The sequence below is a fragment of the Balearica regulorum genome, chromosome 3 (assembly GCF_011004875.1).
Source record: "Balearica regulorum gibbericeps isolate bBalReg1 chromosome 3, bBalReg1.pri, whole genome shotgun sequence".
Lineage (NCBI taxonomy): Eukaryota > Metazoa > Chordata > Aves > Gruiformes > Gruidae > Balearica > Balearica regulorum.
Window position 1 is genome coordinate 1,903,682 of NC_046186.1, and position 21,478 is coordinate 1,925,159.

The 21,478-nt window shown below is 55.9% G+C and overlaps 1 protein-coding gene across 9 annotated transcripts in view; it reads right to left on the reverse strand.

The window, feature by feature from the left end:
* Window positions 1-21,478, reverse strand: part of NCOA1 (nuclear receptor coactivator 1) — a 182,381-nt gene that overhangs the window by 5,646 nt on the left and 155,257 nt on the right. For 8 of the 9 annotated variants that reach the window (XM_075750318.1, XM_075750319.1, XM_075750314.1 and 5 more), the window contains 8 exons: window positions 20,914-21,061; window positions 18,937-20,290; window positions 13,358-13,541; window positions 10,444-10,629; window positions 8,166-8,292; window positions 4,064-4,232; window positions 878-1,192; window positions 605-706 (listed from right to left, as the gene is read on the reverse strand). In XM_075750318.1, the coding sequence (XP_075606433.1) occupies window positions 605-706; window positions 878-1,192; window positions 4,064-4,232; window positions 8,166-8,292; window positions 10,444-10,629; window positions 13,358-13,541; window positions 18,937-20,290; window positions 20,914-21,061 (2,585 nt within the window). The remainder of the gene's footprint in view (window positions 1-604; window positions 707-877; window positions 1,193-4,063; window positions 4,233-8,165; window positions 8,293-10,443; window positions 10,630-13,357; window positions 13,542-18,936; window positions 20,291-20,913; window positions 21,062-21,478) is intronic. The other variant, XM_075750322.1, reaches the window with a different exon arrangement.

Consider the following 21,478-nt stretch of genomic DNA (forward strand, 5'->3'; position numbering starts at 1 on the left):
CACCTTAAAAAGCCTGACAAAGCCATCAGCGGCTGAAATTGGAGCTACGATGGGAACCGTTCCGTCCTCTTCCCTATCACTAACGCTTCCCACGGCACATTAGGGACGTCACGCCGCTTCCCAAAAAGTCAAAGGCTTCTCTGAGAAGTGGAATAAAATCACCAGAACTCGGCTGTGCTTTCCAACTTCTCCTCGTACCCAGCAGATGTTTTATTCACTTTATTAGAAGCCAAACGAGAACTTTAGGGTCTGGGGATTTGCAGGATCATTAAGAAGATTCACTAGAGACTCTGGTATTTAAAGGATGGCATCTAGTTCCTAAAGATCCTTCTCAATTAAATGCGTTAGCACATTCTTCTCTAAGCAATAACGAAGTATTTATACCTTAAGCAGGTGGAGGAGCTGGAATAAGGGTGAAGCAAAAAAAAAAAAACCAAACCACCAACCTACAGCAGCTCATTTTGCGGCCACCTCTCTGTACGTGGGAGAACTTTTCTCTCCCTTTAATGACAGAGAGGAGCGAGCCCGGCTGTGCTAACAGGGGGGGCATGGGGATTAACCCCCAATTTTTCTCGGCCGGAGGAGCGTGCCGCATCCCCCTTACCTGCGGCGTGATCTGCTGCTGCATCCCTGCCCGCATGTTGATGCCCACCGGGGAACTGGCTGCAAACTGGTTGAGGATCGCTTGCCGGTTTTGATGGATCAGCTGGAGGGGAAGGGAAAAAAAAAAAAAAGCCAAGGAGACCTTCAGAACTCTGATGCAGGAGCTTCCCACCCATCCGATCCCTTCCGACTGGGATACGTGGGCTGCAGGTGGGACCAAGGGTCCCTCTGTCCTGCTGCCCGTGGCCGTGGGATGCGGAGGGGGAAGAATTACCTGCTGCTGCCCCTGCAGCCGCTGCTGCAGCTGAAGTCGCAGCTGGTTGGGGGCCGTCGGGGGTCTGTTGAGCGTCTGCCGGGGTTGCATGGCCATGTTGGTGGGGAAGGCGCCGCGGGGCGGCGGTACCTGCACCGGCATGGGTCCGAAGGACGGCTTCTGCCTGACCATGCCAGGAAAGGCGCCGGGGAGGTTGGCGGTGGGAGAGGCAGAGGAGTAAGGCTGGGGATACATGCCGGGTTTCTGCTCCATCATGAGTGGTGGGGTGGCTTGTTGGGGCTGGAACCGCTCCGTCAGGGCTTCCAGCCCGCCGCCCTGGTGAAGGAAAGCGGGGGGAATATCACTGCTGAGCCCCACCAGTACCCGACCCCTCCCGGGAGAGCTCGGAGGGGACGGAGGACATGCCTGGCACGGGGCAGCTCGCTCGTAACAACGCTGCTGCATGTAACCCTCAACCCTGGGGCCAGCCCGTGTGAGCGCCGTGTCGAGGAGGGCACCGCACACCCGCTCCCCGGGGCTTAGCAAACCCTGGAGGGATGGAAATGGTTTCTTTTGGCTTGCTTGGGAGGAAGGACCAAGGCCAGGCTTTTCAGAAGGTGATGCTGCCTTCCTCTGCCTTCCTCTGCAGGGTTTGCTGGCATTGAGCTGCTCATCTGGGCTGCAAACAGCAGCACGCCTGGTTGGAGAGACCAGGCTCAGAAGATCGACTTGAAAATGGGAAATAGTTTGTGCTGTCTCTCCTATTTTTACGCAGCCTCAGAGGGAAGCTTGGCTGGAGGAAGAGGGTACGGCGTTTTGGGTTCCCACCCGCCCTGTGAGCACCTCGGACACAGGCCACCTCCAAGGACCTGAGCCACGGACCATGGAGAAGCACGGCGATACTCCTGCGCTACCCATGGACACCCCGTGCTAGGAACCCACGGGAGACGGGACCTTTTGGTCTGTAGTACAGCCACTCCTACACAAACGAGCCGTATTACCGCTGGGGGATGATACCCACCCCAGCAAATCATGATAAGAAGATATTCTGCGCTGCTCTAGCTTGACTCGGGCAGAGAAATCTGGAGTTTGAGCTATGAACCCATGGAGAAGCGACACCTTGGAGCCAGAATCCTTAATCCGAGTCCCATAGATTAAGAGAAAGCTGTGTTAAGAGAAACCAGGTGCACAAACCACCCTCAAATCCCACTGCCTTTGGGATTTGGCTAGGTGGTGCCCGTCAAAGGACTGAGGCTTGAGGGCAGGGATGAGGGTATGGGAATGGCGGTGGGGAAAGATACACTGCTTAGGATCAATTAAAATGGTGGTGGGCAAAAATAAATTGAAGCTTAAGATAAATTAAGACGGAGCTTCAAGGACTGGACACCAGGACATAAACCAGCAGCCTGCGATGGCCAGAAACTGCAGACCTGCTGAAATGCGGCTCTTTTCTCTCCCCAAACTACCCAGTTTCCAGCCGCCTCCTGATTAAACTGGGTGCAGATATCTCCAGCATCTCATCCCACGACGGCCGTGGCAGCACGGAGAAGACGGTGGGTTTGGTGAAGTCAGAGTGAATCCCCAAACTCTGCGCCAGGGGATGTGAACCCCTACCTGCCCGTAACGCAACCTGGAAGAGAACTATCAACAACGTTTTCTTCCCGAAGATGCTTTTACGCTGACGTGTTGTTTCCCTAAAGATGTCTTTCAAGCAAATATTTCATGGAACTATTCAAAATATTTCTGAGGTTCAGCCGAAGCCATGGAAAAAGCCCACGATTCCCATTAATGAAATGATCCCTGGATGAGAGCGAAGCTGGGTTGGGGTCCAAACGTGAGATAATCCCCCAAGCCAGGTTGTCCTCGGCAGGGGAAGCGCCAGATCGGCGTGGGGATGCTTGGCGGCGCTGGGCGCCGTCCGAGGGCATCTCAGTCCAGCGGTGCGATGCTGCTGGAGACTGTCCGGTGCAGGGAAGGGTTTCTGGGGAGCTCTGCCAGCTGAGTCTGCAAAACCCTTGTGAAAAGACTGAGCTGTTGCAGCTGCATCTTTGGCAAGAGCATCTCTAGTACGAAGGACCAGAGAAACTCAACTCCCTACCCCTAACTTGCAGGACAGAAAAAGGCAGGTGGTGATTTCGGATGCCCAGCCTCAAGAAAAGGGACGTGGCAAATGCTGACAGGTCCCCAAAAGGCTCACGAGAAGAGAAGCCGTCCCGGTAGCGCAGCACAAGGCATCCCGGTGGGGCTGTGCCACCTCTGGGCTTAAATGACGCAGGATCAGGCCCAGAGCAGCCAGAAGGATTTGCTCTGAGAAGCTTCTTTCTTAAGGGCATCCCATTTATTAACAGGCTTTCGATTCTGTTCCTCGTTTTGGAAAAAAAAGCACGCGTGCGAGCGCTATGGAGCACAGAAAAAGAAACCACTCGAAGACAGATCCCAAGCGATCCGTCTCATTTTCCCAGTCCCTCGCTAGCTCCCCTGCAGCCGCCTTTCTCCCTCTGCCGTACCCTGTTATTTATGAAACCCAGGACTGAGGCATCTGCCCCCACGGATAGCTGCAAACAGGGAGTCTCCGCCAGAGCTCAGCTGCAGAACCCAGGGCCCCGGCGCTATCCGGGTAAGGCAGCACCATTAAAAACAAACCTCTTCTTTTTTTTTTTTTTTTTTATCCCTGCGGTTCACCCCGAGACAGAAGGGCAGCTGCACTGTAAGCCAATCTCGATAGTAAGGGCTGCACGGTTTCATACCAGCGAGGCCATTAGATATATTATTAGGCAGCGCAACCCGGGCTCAGGAATCCCAGGCTGTGGGATTCCAGCTGGAAGGCTCCCCCGTGCCCTAATCCCCCCAGTAAGGTGGGGAAGCGGGACAGCCTGCCAGCTCTCCCCGTTACATGAGCCGCCCGGGGCCGAAACCGCTCGGCCGCCTCTTTGCCAGGCTGCCGGTTCTCATGGGGGATCGCGTTTGAAAAGCGGAGAAGCGAGATATTGTATTTCACGGGGCTGTTTTCCAGCTTTTTTGGCGGGCGGAGGGAGTGGCGTGGTGTTAAGTATCGTCTCTGAATCTGATGCGCTCGTGTGTTCCCACTCACATCTGGCCTCCCGTTACCACCAGATGTTGGAAATCCTCCTCCGCGCTCACGTCAAGCCTCAGCATCTGGCCCCGTATGTGACCTCCAACAAGTCCCACGAGTGATTCTCTCTTTACCTGGACCAGTTTGTCGATCCCAAGAGCTCGATCCAGCTCGGCCAGCTCCGTCTCGTCTTTGCCGCTGAGGAAGGAGACGAGCTGCTCGAGCAGGGCTTTCTCGTCGTTCCGACCCTCCGGCGTGGTGGGAGGACACAGGAGCTCGTCCAGCTGCGAGGTGATGCACTGGCTGCAGAGAGAAGAAGTCAAGAGGAGGCACGTTAAGGTTTATGAAGCAGGGAGGAGGCTGAGCTGGAAGGTGCTCGAGCGACACAAAGCCCCCGCAGCCACGGGGACTCGCTCCCACCCCGCTGCACCACGCAAACCCCACGGGACGCAGCCTCGTCCCCCAGCTCCGACACGGGCTGAGCCCGCTCAAGCTCAAACCTCATGCCGAAACCCGCTTGTAAGGATGAACCTCTCCACGAAACGAAGCCTGGACAGCATTTCGGTGGGGTTTGGGAAGAAAATGTTAGTGCTTTTGCAGGCTTTGCTCCCGCAGGCGTTACGGGCAGGACAGCGGGAAGCAGAACAAAACTTCTGCCGGCGTGAAAGTGGGGAGGCTTGGATGGAGCCGGAGCAGCTGGAAGCAAAGCAGCTGAAGGCAAAGGGGAACCTTTGAGCTGCAAAAATAAGATTTCTGCAAAGCTCGCTCAATATTCTTTGGGAATAAGATTAATATGTAATGAGAGACATTCCAATGACGTGACTAATTGGAGTCAATCGGATTTGCCGGGTCTGACACGATGAAGAGAGCCGTGGCACATCACGCTCGCAGAGAGGCACAAAGGCGAGGGCTCGAACATGCCAGCAGTTCCCAAGCAGCAGACATGTTTATCCTTTTAGCTCCAGATGAGGACCAGATGTACAGTAAGGAACTGAAGCCAATCTGACCGAAACCGCTGCAGCCAACACATGCAGCCTAATCCAGGGAAAAGAAATACTCGGCGTTGGGATTTCTTAAATTGCAGAGGGGGAAGCGGGGAGACAGAGGTGAAAAGCAGGGCTAGTTTCGCTCCACAGCCGAGGTCCCTGCTACTTGCTGCTTGTATCAAACCCTGGTTTTCAGTGCCAAGGCCAAAGGACGGCGTTTACTGCGCAGACACCGTTCTTGCAGAGGAAGTGGAGACCAGGCTTCTTCTCCACGTTAACAGGCAGCTAGAGGAGAAATTCAGGTTGGCACTGTCTCTCCAGCCCGTGCCAGACCTCTGCGTGGATGGCAAAAGTTGGTTTATAAAGAGATCATGGGGACAATACGACCTTTATGTAGCAAATAAAGCTCCAGCGCGTCCTGCTTTGCAGCCCAATCCAGCTCGCAGAGCCTTCCGCCCCTCCTCCAGCACCATGCCATGGCGGGGTTCAGACGAGTCTCTGGGCAGGTAACGGGGCGAAGGAGATCCTGGATCCCATGCATCATGTCCCCAGTTTTCTCTCCAAAGGTTTTCTATCCGCCGCAACCCTTCAGGCTTTTTTTAAGGCGAAAACTCTGATTCTGCATGAGGTGAGGAGGGGAAGTTCAGCTACTTGCAGAGATGGCGTCAAACGCTGCTTGAGGTCCCGTAAAACATCTCCCTGGGATGGCCTCCAAGTGCTGCTCTGAAAGGGTGCAGGTCTCCAACCCTGCACAGATGTCCTAGAAACCTCAGGCATCTGACATGGCGCTGGGTGCCAGCGTTGAGGCAACCGCATCGGGCCCCGGGTGGCACTTTTGACCTTGGGGGATTAGAGGAACATATGCGAGAACAGCGACCTGGACTTGGTTCGAGAAGCTTTGGACCTGGCCCAAGGTGTCCCTCTTCTGCAGAGGACACAAGAGCACTTGGGACACGAGAGAGGGGATGTCGTAGTCGTTCCACTTTATTGAGAGGCAAAGGCATGGGAGGATTTGGGGAACGGGAGAATTTAAAAAGGAAGCTCCTGTTCCTCAGGACATCCGGTGCTGGGAGATCTAGACACCACCAGGTCCTTAAACGAGGGCAGGACCTCAGCCCCCCTCCAGCTAACGCGAATCTCCCAGCTGGGAAACCTTTAGGAGCCCCAAAGCCAAAGCTCTGCTCGTTTCATCTTAGCCAAAATATTATTTCTCAGTCCCGTAATATCTGCAGTCCAAAGGTTCTGTCTGCTTGCTCCGGCTGCGGTCTCTGGTGGGTGGACAGGCAGCCGCTGGGACCGTGGGCGTCTCCCAGGATGAGCGTGTCCTCCCCAGCTGGAGAACATCCGCAGGTCTCGAGGACCAAAACCTGGAGGCATTTCCCCAGCAGAATATCTTCTCTCGGCTGCAGCGGAAGCAGGGGTTTGTAGCTGGTCACTGCGGTGGTAGATGGAAGTGGCTGGACCCCACCAAGATGCTGCCAAGGCAGGTCTCACCCCTGGAGCTCCATCAGACCTCAGTAACCAGAGGGAACTGTGCTGGGAACCAGCTTCCTCCAGCGTTGCCTCTGCCCGCTGATCCGACCTTGTCTCCCGGCGCAGGGCTCTGCCCTGAAAACCACCCGAGGTGTTTTTCCCACCTGAGGGACTCACGGGATGCTGCTGCCAAACCCTTCCCTCCTCGATACCCGCGCAGGTCCCAAGCCTTCCACGCCAACCTGGGTCCTCGCTCAGTAATCCTGCTGCAAAGGGTGAGCCAGAAGAAAATCCAGTTCCCTCCCTCCCAGCTGCGCTGGCCGGGGAGACAAAAACCGTCTACAGCCAGCCAGGCTGACTCAGTGCTTGGAGCACAAGGCTGCTGAGTAAGGTAAGGTCATTTTTACCCCAGAAGCAGCATTTTAAGGAACATTCATAGCTTAAACCAGAGATCGATTTCTCTAGCAGTTCTGCCCTCTCCCAGGCGTGCCCCGCGGATCTCATCCCAACAAAATAATGGGACCAGCAAGGCTTAAAAGGAAAGTTACTTCCTTGCGGCAAGGGCTCGGGCTGATGTAATTGCTCAGTTAAACAGGGATTTGCTTTGTCTCCCAGCTCTTTCGAGCACCAAGAGGCTACGGCTTTCCAGCAGAAGATCTAGTTGCAGCAGTGGAGACCACTCAGGCAACTCTCTTCTTGGGCTGAGCAAAGAGCTTTTAGAAATTAATCCAAATTTAGCCCCGAGAAAAAGATGTTTGGCTACTGTCTTGCTCAAATACAACTCTTACATGTGTCGTCTTCATGACTGGAAAACGGAGACTGTGCTCATCTGCTAAAGGCTTTAATTAGTAGAGGAATTTCTGCCTCTCTGCAAAGCAGGGCTGGGCTTTGGCAGGAGGATCCACGCAGAGCTCATCAGTGCTGGCTCTAAAACCAGGTACCGAAGCCCTCCCCGGGCCAGGGGGAGGATTCACCTCCCGTCCACATCAAATCCATCTCCGTGAGCACTGCTGCCAGCGCCGCTGCCTCGGCGAGGACGTTGGGGTGCCCCTTGCTTGGCAGGGCATTGACCGCCGAGCTCCATCAGCTGGGCTCACCTGCGGACCCTTCTGACCTCCCGTCCCAAAATACCTGCCCTATGGTCTCCTCCAACCCGTTTATAACCCAGGCATGACGTCGTACGTTGGGCAGGTGATGACCCCTTGGCTGCTCCATGGGGCACGGACCCAAAAAAAGGTGGTTAGAAGACGGAGGGGGTTATTTGACCCTGGGTTAGAGCTGTAATAATTTCAGCTGAAGCCAAGCGCACGGAGACTGCAAAGAGCTGCAGTCACGTGAAAACGCAAAACTGTCCCGGGGTCCCCAGATCCCACCACTGCCCTTGGCGAGGAGAGATGCTGGAGAGCACCAACCCAAACATTGGCTGCAGCCCTGGCGAGGGATGGTGGGGACTTGCAGCATCCTTGGCTCTGCCATGGATATACGGGATCATTCAGGTCCAGACATAGCCTGGATCTCTTCCCCCAACCCACCTTCCTTGTCTACTCACACTCTTGTCCCCAGACAGATGACAGACGTCATCTCTCGCGTCGTAGCGCCCTACACAACCCAGGTCCTGGCGTGTTATGGTACCAGCAGCTACCCCAGCCTGCACTTGCCGCGTTTCCGGGCAGGTGGCAAAGCAAGGACACGTCTCTTTGACCCAGGCAGCTATTGCCAGGACATCCTGACGTTCTCCTGGGAGAGGTCGGGAAGCCGCCAGCCCCGCGGTACTTACTCTTCGGGTTTATTCAGCGCGCCTCGATTCATGGCTGCCATGCTGTTATCCGTCCAGGGGATCTGCTCCCCCATTCCCGGCTGTCCAAACTGGTGATCCGGCACCCCCATCTCCAGCTCAGGCATTCCTGCGGGGAAAAAGCAGGATGGGGGGAGGAAAGGTTAGTGCATGGGCAGGACTCGGGTGCTGCCGTGGGGATCTGGCAAGCTCGGAGCAATGGGATGCCAACGGCGTCCTAAACCATCGCCAAGATTCACCAGTTAAGGCTCTTTTCAACCCAAAGTTACAGATATCAAGTGTGGTTTCCTAACCATTAATGATAAGCAGGAAATTCTGGGTGCAAATCCAGGCAGGTACTGCACGCGCAGCAGATATATATGACCCTGTGTACGCAGTACGTGCAAATGCTATTCAAACGTTTCCCTTCTCAGCACGTTTCTAGCAAGATTTTCAAAATTCAGTCAAGCTAGAGGGTTTCTTCTTGAAGGCAAATTGTTAGTACCGAAGATTTTAGCTTAAAAAATAGCCCACGCCCATCAGCATCTTCTGCCTCTCTTCTGGAGAAAAGTTAATTTGCACAGGGAAAGGAGCCAACGCAATTAAATTAAGTTGTGGCAGAACTTGGAGCCCAAGCCCAGGACAGAGAGATTTATGAGGCTGGAGACTTTCCATCATCCCATTTGAAACAGGAATTGGGACTGAAGATCAAACAGCACCTCAGCTGAACCAGGGAGATGGAAACTGGAGGGGTAAGCACATTTCTGGCCGGGGTGGCATCTCTGCCGCATCGGGATGTGCCATCGCTGGCCGCCCCTCTGCCAAAACCCCGAGTTTCGAAGAGAAGTGCTGATGAAGGCGGTTGCTAATAAGAGCCCTAAGGGGAAGGAGGGGAGGGAGGTCCAGCTCGGGGATGCTCAGCATCTCAGTGCATCTACCGGCACTGTGATCCCCATCGAGAACTCCTCTATTTCTCAAAATTTCTTAAAAAAAAAAAAAAAAAAAAAGCCTTTAAGGTTGCTTGGCAACAGGCGGATCCCAGCGGTGCCAACGGCAGCCGCGGCAGCTCCAGCCAGGCCGGTGAGGGTCGTGACACTGTCGCGGTGGAGCCCATCCCCAATCCTTCCCTGACTCGCCCAAAAACGGTCCCCAGGCTCATTGATGCTGAAGATCACAGATTTTCCCAAGCAGAGCATCATCATGGGGTGTGGGTGACCCTCCTCGAGGCAGCTGGACCCAGCTGTCGCTTAATGGGTATCAGGGCAGGATATAAAATAATAATATTATAGAGCTACAACCGCTGCGACGACACAAAGCGCAGGGCTGATTTCTGCCTCCCCTCCTGGAGGGAGCTTGGAGGAGGATGAAAGCTCCGGCGTGATGCTTTCCTTCTCAAGAGAAGCTGCCCAGAGCCAGAGCTTCACGTGATTCCGAGGGACCGGTTGCATGCAGGGCTATCCGGAGTTGCAACGAGTACCGGCCACGTGCATCCTGCATCTGTGGGCTGGTGGGGAGCACGGCAGTGCCACCCCACGAGCGGGGCCAGAGGTGCGCTCCGAGGCAAACGGTGCGTGGGATGCCGGGCTGATGCTCTCCTGGAGCCTGGCCACCGTCAGAGGGGGGACAGTGGGTGAATCCAGCAGCTCTTCTAGTCCCACGCTACCGTCGTGAGAAGACGAGATCTGGGTCATTTGCTTTCTGCATGTGCAGTCAAACCACTGTACAGCCCCAGCGCACGGCGGCAAGCAAGGTCCCTCTTTCAGATCATGTTTAGCATCGCTTGATGCATCGAGGGAAGTGGAGAAGGGCAGAAGCAGCATCCACGACTCTCTGGAGCTCAGATGGCCAAAACGGCTCGTGGTGAGGTCTGCAGTGTTTTGCCATCCACGATTTCAGCAGGGTGAGGTGAGACTGTCGCTTCTGCAGCTCTTCTCCCGACACACCGGCCGTGCTCTGGGTCTCATGGAAATTAAACCTCAACCAGTGCCAGGGGAACCCGAGCCACCATCACCACTTGGACGAGGGGATGCAGCTCCCTCCGCCTGCCTCCCCGGGAACCGGGACAGACAGAAAGGTCTTTCTTTTGTCTGAAACTATACCGACGCAAAAAGAGAGAAAAGAATAAGCACAGCGTGGAAGGTGGCTGCTTGTGAAAAGCTGCTGGTGATCAGCGATGCTCGAGCTCCACCCTGCAACGCCTTTTCTCCCGTGGGATTCCCTGGAAAGCTGTAGCGTAACCTGGAGAAGGTGGGGAGGAGCGGCTGCCCGTGGCTGTACGTACCTGTGTCGGGTGGGAAGGGGTTTGGTGCGGTCACTGCGCCCCTGCCCTGCTGGGACGGCCCGCGGGCGTGCGGGCTGCTGCCGTTGCTCGTGGGACAAGGAACCGGTCGCAGCTGCGTTGGCTCCAGGGGGTCGCAGAACTCAAACGGGGTCCGACCAGGCTGCACGCCCTGCCCGCTGTTCATCGCTAAAGATTCAGTAAATTATATTAAAAAAAAAAAAAAAAAAGCACAAGTCAGATCTCTCTCCAAGACTCCTTGCAAGATCACCGGCGCTCGACAGATTCCTTGCCCTGCCAGGAAGGGAGCCGGCGTCGGTAAGTTTGGAGGGCAAGAAGGACCCTCGTGGTGGGACGTCACCTCGCCTAAACCTGAAAGCTCGGTCCCATGTGCGGCTCGGTCACCCGCAGCCACCCCAGGGAAGCACCCCCAGGATCACAAGCAAGAGGTGATGGTGACAACAGCCCGCCGGCAGCACCGCAGCTCCTGCGGACCCAGGAGTCGGGCTGGCACCCGAAAACCAGTAGCTGGAGCTGAAAATAATCAGCTGGGCATAAAAATTAAAAATAATCAACTGGATGGAAGAAAGGCAGGGAGGTTACATCCACGTAATGTATAGAGAGAGGTTTGGAACCCTGCTGAAAGGAGGGTGTCAGCACCGGAGTGAGTTACCGGAGCTGAGGCACAGCTCCCTCGCTGGATGTGGCCACGCCGGGCGGGCTCTGCTCCCTCCAGGGCTGACCCCGGCGCGGGAGCCGTGCCCCCCGCATTACGCCTGTGCAGCTCTCATCTATCACCCGCTGGCTTTAAATCAATTAAAACGATGTCGTTAGGCCTTGCGTTATTCTGATTTTGATTTAGGTAAGTTTTTGCAAGTTCGGCTGCAGTTTGCCATCAGGGAGCGCGTCTCGAATGCTCACGCCGCGCTGACAAATGAACGCAAGAGGCAGCCTTGCAAGCAGGTGGCCACCAGCCGTGGCTGTTGGCAACCCCTCTCCCAGCCAGCAGCACCTCTAAACCCTCGGGGACCGCCTCAGGGGTGCATCGCTGCCGCCCCGCACGAGTTAAACCCGACGGCCGCGCCTTCGGCGAGGCTGGTGGTGCCTCTCCTCGGCGGTGACTGCTATTTTAGACGCTGTAACCCAGGAGGGCAGCGCTTGGCATTTCGCAGCCCCTGCCGCAACCGTGCTCACCCTCCTCCCTGCTCTAACTTGGATGCAGGATTCCCTTTCCTCCGAAGGCAGCAAGCCCCGCTCTTAATTATGTTGGAGCATTAGGAGTGTCCCCGCTGCTGAAGGTACCAACCATCTCAGCCCTGGGACAAGAGGGTCCTTGGCAAAGAACTATTAGGCTTGAGCGGTAAGCTTAACGACGAACTCAGCTCGGAGGTGATGGGTGAGTCGGGCCGTGGCTACGGGGCCGGCAGCTCCTTTTCCCTTCCGGACTTTTCCCCGATGGAGGGGACCGCGCAGCACGGCTCCCCGATGCCTCCGGGCTCGATGCAGCCATCACTCCTCACCCTTCCTGCGTCCGTCTCTTACGCCCTACCCTGTACATCTTCTGCGAGCGGACACGCCAGTTTGTGAGAGCCCTGACCCTTCCCCTGTGATGTGTCGCAGGCAGGGCGGTGTTTCAGCCCACAGCGCTTCGCTCCAGAGCCTGCCTGCGGCTCACGGAGAGGTTTTTTGGGGGGGGGTTAGAGACCTGCAAGCCATTGCTCAGCCGGTGGGCTCCCAGGTGGGCTTCACCCCACTTCACGGCATGGTTTTGGCTCACACCACCCCGTTGCTTTTCCTTCTGCTGCGATGCCCCTACCCTTTCAAAGGCTCCGCTTCTGCAATCCGAGTCCTCCGAAAATATCCCAGCCCTGCCTGCCAGAGCCGCCTCGCGGGCTTCTCGCTGGGCTGGGACCCAAAACCTCGTCATCTCCATTAGCTGAGTAAGTAACAGGATGATTATCTCTCCCTGGGTAGCATGTGGACCAGCAGCTAACTGGTTTATACTGGGTCCTGTCCTGCTGCTTGCTCTTCCTTGCTCTGAAAGCTGCACTTCACCATTCAAGACTCGGCGCGATTTGCAGCGGCAGCGATACGGGGGATGCGACGGATAATTATATCCATGAAAAATCAAGCGCGGGATGGGAAAAGCCCCACGGGGCCGGGACCGGCTCCGGCACGCTGCCCCGGGGATGCCGCGGTACCGAAGGGCCGCAGGGCTTGGGGCTGGCACGGGGACATCCGCCACGGCAAGCGCACGGCGTGGGCTCCGAGCGAGCACGCCGCGATGGCAGGAGCCCCTGGGTGCAGTTATTTGGGCAAATTTCTGCTGCAGTTGGCAAAAGCTTGCTTTCCCCGCGGCGGGTGCGGGCGGTTTGCTGGGAATAGCTGGGACTCTGCTACTGCCCGGCCCTGAGGAGCCCCCGCTTGAGCCTCCAGCCACGGGGACCACGAACGCTTTTGCTACGTAACACTCTGAATTTATTATTTGCCTGCAGGCTCCTTCAGGAGAGAAATGCTTATCTTTTCTTTGGTAAAATTGCTTACTTTGGAGAAATACCAGCTCTTTTTATTTTTTTTGTTTTGGTGCCTAGAAAAAGGTCCTGATGCTACACCTGAGTGTATTGAGCCTCAAAGCCCTGTCTGGAAGAGACAGCTCTGCTTTGAAACCTCAAACACCTCCGGCTGAGCCTGCCCGCTTCCTCGTGACCACGCACACGTCTCGGAGGGACTGGAGCCTGTCCTCCTACGGCACGGCTCACAGGGGACCGCGGGGCTCACAGCCACCAGCCTGCAAAGCCCCGGTCCCCCAGCGCATCACCGCATCCAGGATGGTGGTACCCCAACAGAGCCGGCGATGGAGGAGACCCTCCCCTCCCCTCCCCACCACCCCCGGCGTTCCCCAGGGATGGACACGTACGGTTGAGTCCCGCGGGGGCTCTGGCAGCGGTGCTGGGCTGCAGGGGGGCTGCCAGCATCTCCGGTTTGACGGCGACGCCGGCCACGCCGCTCTCGCTTCTCTCCGGCCCGCACAAGCCGGGCAGCTGAGCCGCCTTCTCCAGCGAGGGCAGGAGCTGGTCCAGCTGCTCCAGTTCGGCAGCAAACTAAGGAAGGAGAAAAAAAAATATAAATCACAGGCGGGTGATCGAGCCCAACGCACAACATCAGCGAGACCGAGCGCAGCTTTCAGGTGCACGCAGCCCCTCGCAACGCTGCTCCCCCCCCCGCATCCCTTCGCTTGCCGAAACACCGAACATCTCACACAGCTGGAGAACCAGCCCCGCGTCCCTCTGCCCGGCCAGACGCAGACCCCGCGGGGACAAGGACTGTCCCCCGCCGCACACGGGTCCCCACCCTGGAGCCCGGTCCTCGGCAGCAACTTCGAGATGGTTGTGTGCTGCAATTAGCATAATTATTAATGGTATATATAGCCTCCAGCTATTAAAACGGGAGATAATTTGCTTTGTTAATATACATATGCTTAGGCCCACATTATAATAATTAAAAAATGGTCTGTTCTAAGAAACAGAAGTGACTTTTTGGAACAAGCATCCAAAGCTGATGCCAGCCTCGGGCATGTAATTACCCTCAGTGGGGTAATAAAATATCATTCGGCTTTTCCAGCCTTCATCAGCGCTAAGAGCGGAAGAGGAGACGTTTAGCCTGGGGACTCAAATAAACGGGAAAGTTACTGGGAAAGGGATTTGCACCAGTGGCTGTAAGAGCGGCCCTGTAAAGCAGCAGGTCGGGATTAAAGGGGCTGAGATAAACAAGCTTTGGCTGAAAAGAAAAACTATCTCAAGGGAAACGAAATGCTGGAAAATCTAAGGATACACACCGCTTCCAGAAGAGCTCCCCCTCGGCGCGAGGGAAAGCCTGGCCATTAACACGGGGTAATTAATAGACAACTTGATAGCACTAGGGAGAAACTTTGCATTTGACAGAGGGAATGACGCTCCGGTGCGGAGAAGATGGAGGAATTTGGCAGGAATTGGGTTCCTGGCTTCGACCGGCTGAGACACGAGGCTGCAGCCGGCAGCCCCTGCCCGCTGGCTTTGGGCATCCCTGGGATGGCTCGGCACTCCCCCGGCTGACGGAGCAGCATCCAAGACCTCTCACCAAGGTGACAGCTTTGTCCCTTGCCGGAAGAAATCATGGGAAGTTTCTCCCTAAATCCTAGCTGGAAATATTTCGTATCTCAGCTAAAATCCTCCAAACCGGTGGCTATCCCAACCGCCACTGCAGCCGCTCCCAGTCTCCCCTCCACGACGCACAATCGGGAGGACAAAGCCTTCGGGAAGCTCCACCTTGGGAGGGACCCTCCGACAACGGCGGCTCCATTCAAACCACAAGCTCGATCCAGCATCCGAGACCCGAGAGACCCCGCTCATGCTCCCCGCCGCGGCAGAGATTTCCTTCTTGACCTTCACCGCTCTTCCCCCCGCTTCCCTACAGTCTCACGGGTAAATGAATTGGTATTTTTTATATCCGTGACAGGGCACGCGCTTGTTTTTCCTTTACAGCGCCATTTTGTGAATTAAATGACGTTTAGATGACGCTGATGATGATAAGTGCACCGCGAGCGGCAGGCATCGATAGTACAATTTATAATGGACTAACCAGTCGTCGTCTTTTCCCCGGTACCCTTTCCATCAAACCCTAACCCCTGAGAAGCCGAATATTCTCCTAAACCCAGGCTCGGAGAGAGAATTAAAAGCAGCAAATTCAACTCCTGCAGCACGTCTCAACTCTTCCAAATAATGTAATTTCTAGGCCAAGCAGAATTTCTTTAAAGCTCAAGTTCATGAAACAGAGAGAACTGAAGCAAATGGGAAGGAAAACGGATGGAGACGCGGGGTGGCTGAAGATTTCTGAACAGCTTCTTTTTCCTCAAACCTCCGGCTCCCAACAGAAACAAGGTTCCAAAACCAGAGCCAACCAAAAGGCAAAGCAAAGGACACCATCTCACCTCTGCCCTTCACCCCTTGCCCAGCCGACTCGCAGGATGCCCTACGTGTGAAATCCGCTTGGCGAGGAGGTCAGAGATGCTTCCAGGTGGTACCCACCCAGCAAACCTTCATCCCTGGCTGGACCTTCATGAGGAGCGGAGAAACTTCTCCGTTCAAGCCGCTTGGGCAACAAAATACTTGCACAAATTAAATAAGCCCACGATTTTACTGCAAGCTTCAGATCATTTGAATTTCCTATGGAGCTCTGGTTCCTGGAGGCAGCTATTTCCATATGGATCTCTGGCTCTCTGTCATCACTCCTCTTTTTTTTTCCTTCTTTTCAAGAAAAGGATTCTACCCTGCTTGCGAAAACAAGCTGAAATGTAGGTTCAGATCAAAAAGCAAACCAAAAAAGAAGGTAAAACTTTATTTTTTGTGGAATCAGAGAATGGTTTCAGTTAGAAGGGACCTTTGAAGATCATCTAGTCCAATCCTCCTGCCATGGGCAGGGACATCTTCCACTAGCCCAGGCTGATCAGAGCCCCATCCAACCTGGCCTTGAACACTGCCAGGGATGGGGCATCCATGACTTCTTACAGATTCACACAGAATCCTGGACTGGTCGGGGTTGGAAGGGACCTCTGGAGATCATCTAGTCCAACCCCCTGCTAGAGCAGGATCACCCACAGCAGGTTGCACAGGATCGTGTCCAGGTGGGTTTGGAATCTCTCCAGAGAAGGAGACTCCACAACCTCTCTGGGCAGCCTGTCCCAGGGCTCGGTCACCCTCACAGGGAAGAAGTTTTTCCTCACGTTCAGGTGGAACTTCCCGTGTTCCAGTTTGTGCCCGTTGCCCCTTGTCCTGTCACTGGGCACCACTGAGCAGAGTCTGGCCCCGTCCTCTTGACCCCCACCCTTTAGATATTGGTAAGTGTGGATCAGATCCCCTCTCAGCCTTCTCTTCTCCAGGCTAACCAGCCCCAGCTCTCTCAGCCTTTCCTCATACCAGAGATGCTCCAGGCCCCTCCTCATCCTCGCAGCCCTCCGCTGGACTCTCCCCAGTAGTTCCCAGTCTGTCTGGAACTGGGGAGCCCAGCACTGGACACACAACTCCAGATGTGGCCTCAGCAGGGCAGAGCAGAGGGGGAGGAGAACCTCCCTCGACCTGCTGGCCACGCTCTTCTCCGTGCACCCCAGGACACCGTTGGCCGCCCTGGCCACGAGGGCACACTGCTGGTCATGGAGAGCTTGTTGTCCACCAGGACGTCCAGGCCCTTCTCCGCAGCGCTGCTTCCCAGCAGGTCACCCCCACCCTGTCCTGGTGCTGGGGTTATTCCTCCCTGGGTGCAGGACCCTCCACTTGCCCTCGTTGGATTCCATTGGGTTCCTCTCCGCCCAACTCTCCAGCCTGTCCAGGTCTGGCTGAATGGCAGCGCAGCCTCCTGCTGTGTCCAGTTTGGGATCGCCAGCAAATCGCCCTTCCAAAACCTTGCTTATTCTTTTCCTTTCATTTTTTTTTTTAAACTCTCGTAATTCCTATCAGTTCTTTCCCCAACTCTACTCAAATATTTTTTGTTCTCACCCCACGAACAAGCGGCTCTGAGCAAACCTGGGGCGTTTCCATAGGATAAATCCAGAAAGGAAAGAATTCCTTCAAGGCTGAAGGCAAGCTGCAGATCGTGCCCCACAATTAATATCGCTCCTAATTGACATTTCAATTCTTAAAATAATCACACATGAAAACAAAAATCTAGCAAGAGCTAGATTTTATTTGAAATGGCAGCTCCCCCTCCCCACGCCTCACCAAAGCAGCTTATAACAGAAAACACATGGAAACGAAACTCTGTGCTTAGCTGCTGAGCAGCGAAGGGTTGTTCACTCCTCAGAAAATCCATTTTAAGACTCCGCAAACCCTCTCCAGCCTCTTTTATTAACTCTTTGGAAGCACTCGGTACGGTCCAACGTATAATCCTGACGCTCTCCAGCTGCCTGGGGAGGGATACTTGGAACCGAAAAGCCACAAAGGAGCCTAAAAATGCTCTGCTGCTTCCAACAGCGCAGGAGAGGGGCTCAGAAACACATCCAGGCTCGAGTCCCCCAAGCTCTGTGCGCCTGTTTGCGAGCAGAGCACAATTAGCTAGCAGAGCCTCGTTTAATTAATAGGCCTTTCTGCCCTCTCGGATGGACGGCCCACCTGGAACCATCGCTGACAGCCAGCGAAGAGCCTGCCTGCGTGCCCGGCCGGCGAGTGAATCCTGCACGCGGATGTCTGGGAGAGCGGGCGAGCAAAGCTCTTCCCGTGTCCCGGCATTTTGCCTAATTTTGGCTACGGCCGTGCTGCCCGACGTGCTCCCGGCTTCGTGAAAACAGGTTGAGGCGGCTCCATCCAAGAGCCCGCGTATCTCCCGGCAGGATGCCGTGCCTTCCGCCGGCGCATCGCAGTGGGTACCCGGCTCTACGGCAGGTTCGCTGCCCACCTGCAAGCTCCCGGGTGCCTCCCGAAAGAAGCACGGTCTTGATTTGGGTCTTCCTCATCCAGAGACACGTTAATCTAGATGATGGATCTCAAATGGGAGGCGATGGGGGAGCCGATGACACCAAGAAAGTACATTATAGAAAGAGAGGAGTTGGATTCCCACTCGCCTATAGGATAACCGACCGCGACTCCCAAGCCAACTGTGCCCTGAACCTTATTAAGAGACTCATTGTGCGTTTGTCGTTCGAGGCTCTCCGAGCGCTCTGTTATTCGTCCCGTATCTCCAAAAGCCGGCGGCCTTTTTTGCCGCAGTCAGTAAGCCGGCGATCAGCCCCGCTCTTCATGTCAGCCGCTCTCTTCTCTTTGCTTAAAAAGGATTAAGCAGCCTTATCCGTGTTGCCATCTCCCCTGGCTTTCAAAAATAAGAAATCTCTTCTATTCATAGCTGCGTGTAATGAATATTTATACACCCAAATCTCTATTGCAGAGATCTGTCACTGGATTATTCAATTTAATAATACTTTCAGGATAACTAAAAGGCCCGTATAATTGCTAATCTCAGCCAACAAGAGAGCAAGGGATTGAAAATGCCCTGGGACACGAGCCCTGAATGTGCCCAGAGATGCAGAATTAAGAACCTTTTTGCACGGCAACATGCACGTGGTCTTCTCCTCGCTCAAACCCACCACCTGCAGTGATGTGCCAGGTTTCTTTCTTATTTTTATACACCCCGGTAAAGTTCCTCCCTTCCCTTCCCACCATTGCCTTGAAGGTCTGAGCTGCCAAAATGTGAAGCATCTGGACAAAAAGGGAGAGCACTGGTGGCATCAGCGCTGGAGAAGGTGGCACCAGCACCGCAGAAGTGGCATAAGCACTGGAGAAGGTGGCATCAGTGCTGGAGAAGGTGGCACCAGCACAGAAGGTTGCTGCAGCCACAGGACATCTCCCCACCCTTCTCCCAGCCCCACCACCTTGCTGTGGAGGGAGCACGCCGGCAAGTTTGGGGGAAACTGCCCCCAAAACAGGACTTGTCGAGAGCATCCCACCAACACAGGACACAGATGGGTCAACTCACCTGGCCCTGTGTCTCCAGCTTGACCTCCTCCGCGGCAGGAGGTTTGGCTAGCGGCACCGGGGCCGTGTTACAGGGCTCCATCTGCTCTGTCTTCTCCACCTTCACCTTCACATCATCCAGGCTCAGCGCCGGGGCTGCAGCAAGCTCCTTCTCATCCTTGTCCAGCAGATAGCGCAGGAGTTGGTGATCCTTGACATCTTTTTTCTTCAGCGCATCCGGCTCCAGTTTGATGTCCGGGTTGCCCGGCAGCTGGCTCTGAGCCGTGGGGGTGGTGGCGGGGTTCGGGGCGTTCTCCTTCTTCTCGTGCTCCATGGCCAGGGTGGTAATATCGGAAGGGCTGCCCTCCTGAAGGAGTCTATGCAAGATCTTGTGCCGCTCGGTCAGCGAGCTGTGGGAGGAAGGGCAGGTGCTGCTGGGAGGGTTGCCGGAGGCCAAGGTGCCAGCGGTGCCTGCGCAGGCTAACGAATCTTTGCAGCTCGTATCCGCATCGGCGTGTCGAAGCTGCTGCTCCGCCGTGGTGGCCAGGAGCTGGACCAGCTTGTGGCTGGTGGCTTGGGAGCACTTGGTGTCCCCTTCCGAGAGCCTGTCGCCGGCGTGAAGCATGCCCGAGTCCAGCGGTTTGCCATCTCCCGAACCGCCGTCCGACTGGATCATCTCGCTCAGGATGGAGGCGATCTCTTTGCTGTCCTTTGACTCTGCTTTCATGGGTTGCATGGCGAGGCGGCCGGGCGAGCTCTGCGAGCTGAGCTGTCTCAACACGGGGGGTGGCGTGGAGTAGCCCACCGGCGTGCTGGGACCTTCGGTCAGCCCCTGCATAGAGTTTATGGGGGCGTTGGGAAAGGGTCTGGTGCCGGCGGTGCCGCCGCCGCCGCCGCCGCCCCCGCCGCCGCTGTTGGCCATGCCCACGGGGGAGTGCATGGTGGGCATGGTGGGTGAGAAGGGATTGCTGGGCACTCTGGGCCTGGGCACCAGCCCTGGGCTGACCCGGTGCCTCGGAGACATGAACTGTGGTGGGGTAATCCCTGGACTATTCATGGGGGAGCTATTGAGGTTCAAAGTGTGGTTACTGTTCTGGGGACCGGCTTGTCCCTGGCTTAAGGCAACGTTGGCTCCTATCTGGTTCCCAGGTGAACATCCAAAGCTGGTTTGGCTGGTGCTGGAGTTGCTGTTGTGGAGGCCGGCGCCTGGCTGCTGGTTCACGTTGGTGGCCAACATGCTGCCGTTGGAGGGAGGGATGGAGGGTGGCAGGGCCATGCCTTGCCCCGGGGAGATGCTGGGGTTCAGCGAGGGGCTGACCCGGGGAAGGGACATCGCCGAGTTAGTGTTCTCCTGGGGTGAGAGCATGCCGTGATCCCTGCGGGAGACGAAAAGGAGAGGAAAAGTCACAAGAGGCCCGTCCATGCTGCAGAGCTCTAAAGCCCCCCTCCACCAGCGCTTCTGGATCCATTTCAGTAGCATGGATGGAGTGCAGCAGCTTCAGCATCCCTCCAGAAACCTGATGCTGCTCGGGATTGCAGCCGCTCGCCGGCTAAACCCCGAAGGCATCGCCTTCTCTGGGTCTTACGTTCCCACATGGCTGGAGGAGGACCATGCTCCAACAGCATTCCCCTCCACCCCGGCCCCTCGCGTTCCTCCAGCAGAGCCCAGGTCCTCAGCCTCACCTCTCCCTGTCCTGCCAGTTTGTCAGCGCCTCTCCCTCCCCAAGTATTTTAAGTTCTCCAGGGCAAGGCAGAAATCTGAAGCACGTCTATAAACCTCCGCCTGAACTCCCGGAGCCACCTCTTTGCAAAACAAGAATAATCAAAGAGCAACAGAGCTGCCATCATGCTGGTTTTCAGCCTCAGATTCCCCACGGGGATCACATCTCCGAACCAGCACCACAGATCACCGGTGGACCCTCCTTCTGCTGCAGGGAACAGGCACTTTGATTCCTGGATCGCCCTGGCAAGCCTCGGTAGTGGCGGGGTGGGGACGTACCTGTCGATGACGTGGATGCCCATGATGAAGGGCTGCATCTCCGGGCTGGAGGGGTAGCAGAGCTTACACTTGGTGTGGGCACTAAGCACTGTCCCATCACTCAAGGTGAATCGATAGGAGGGGCTGAAGGCCGTGCCGCGTGTCATCACTGAAGGAGACAACCAGAAACACATGAACCCCCCCTTAGAAACTCAAACCAGAACCCACAACACCCTACAAGCACCAGGAGGAGGATGGAGGGAGCAGAGGAGAGGGAGAACCTGCCTGGGACAACCACCTTCCCCGCAAACAAACCACACGCTGCATGTTGGCTAACCCCAGAGAATAAGAGGGGTACGAATAACCACGGCGGGACGGATATCCTCCCAGCTGCTTCTCCAGCTCCAAACCCGTGTCCTGCAGCGGGTGAATCTAAATCCATCCAGCACCGTCCCTGAGTGCTCAGAGCTTCTGAAGGGGCAATGGCTCAATCGCCAGCGTACGACACACAAGCTGATGAAGCCCAGCCGGCGTGGGAAGGTGCAGCAGGACGCTGCCGCTGCAACCCTGGCAGAGTTACAGCTCT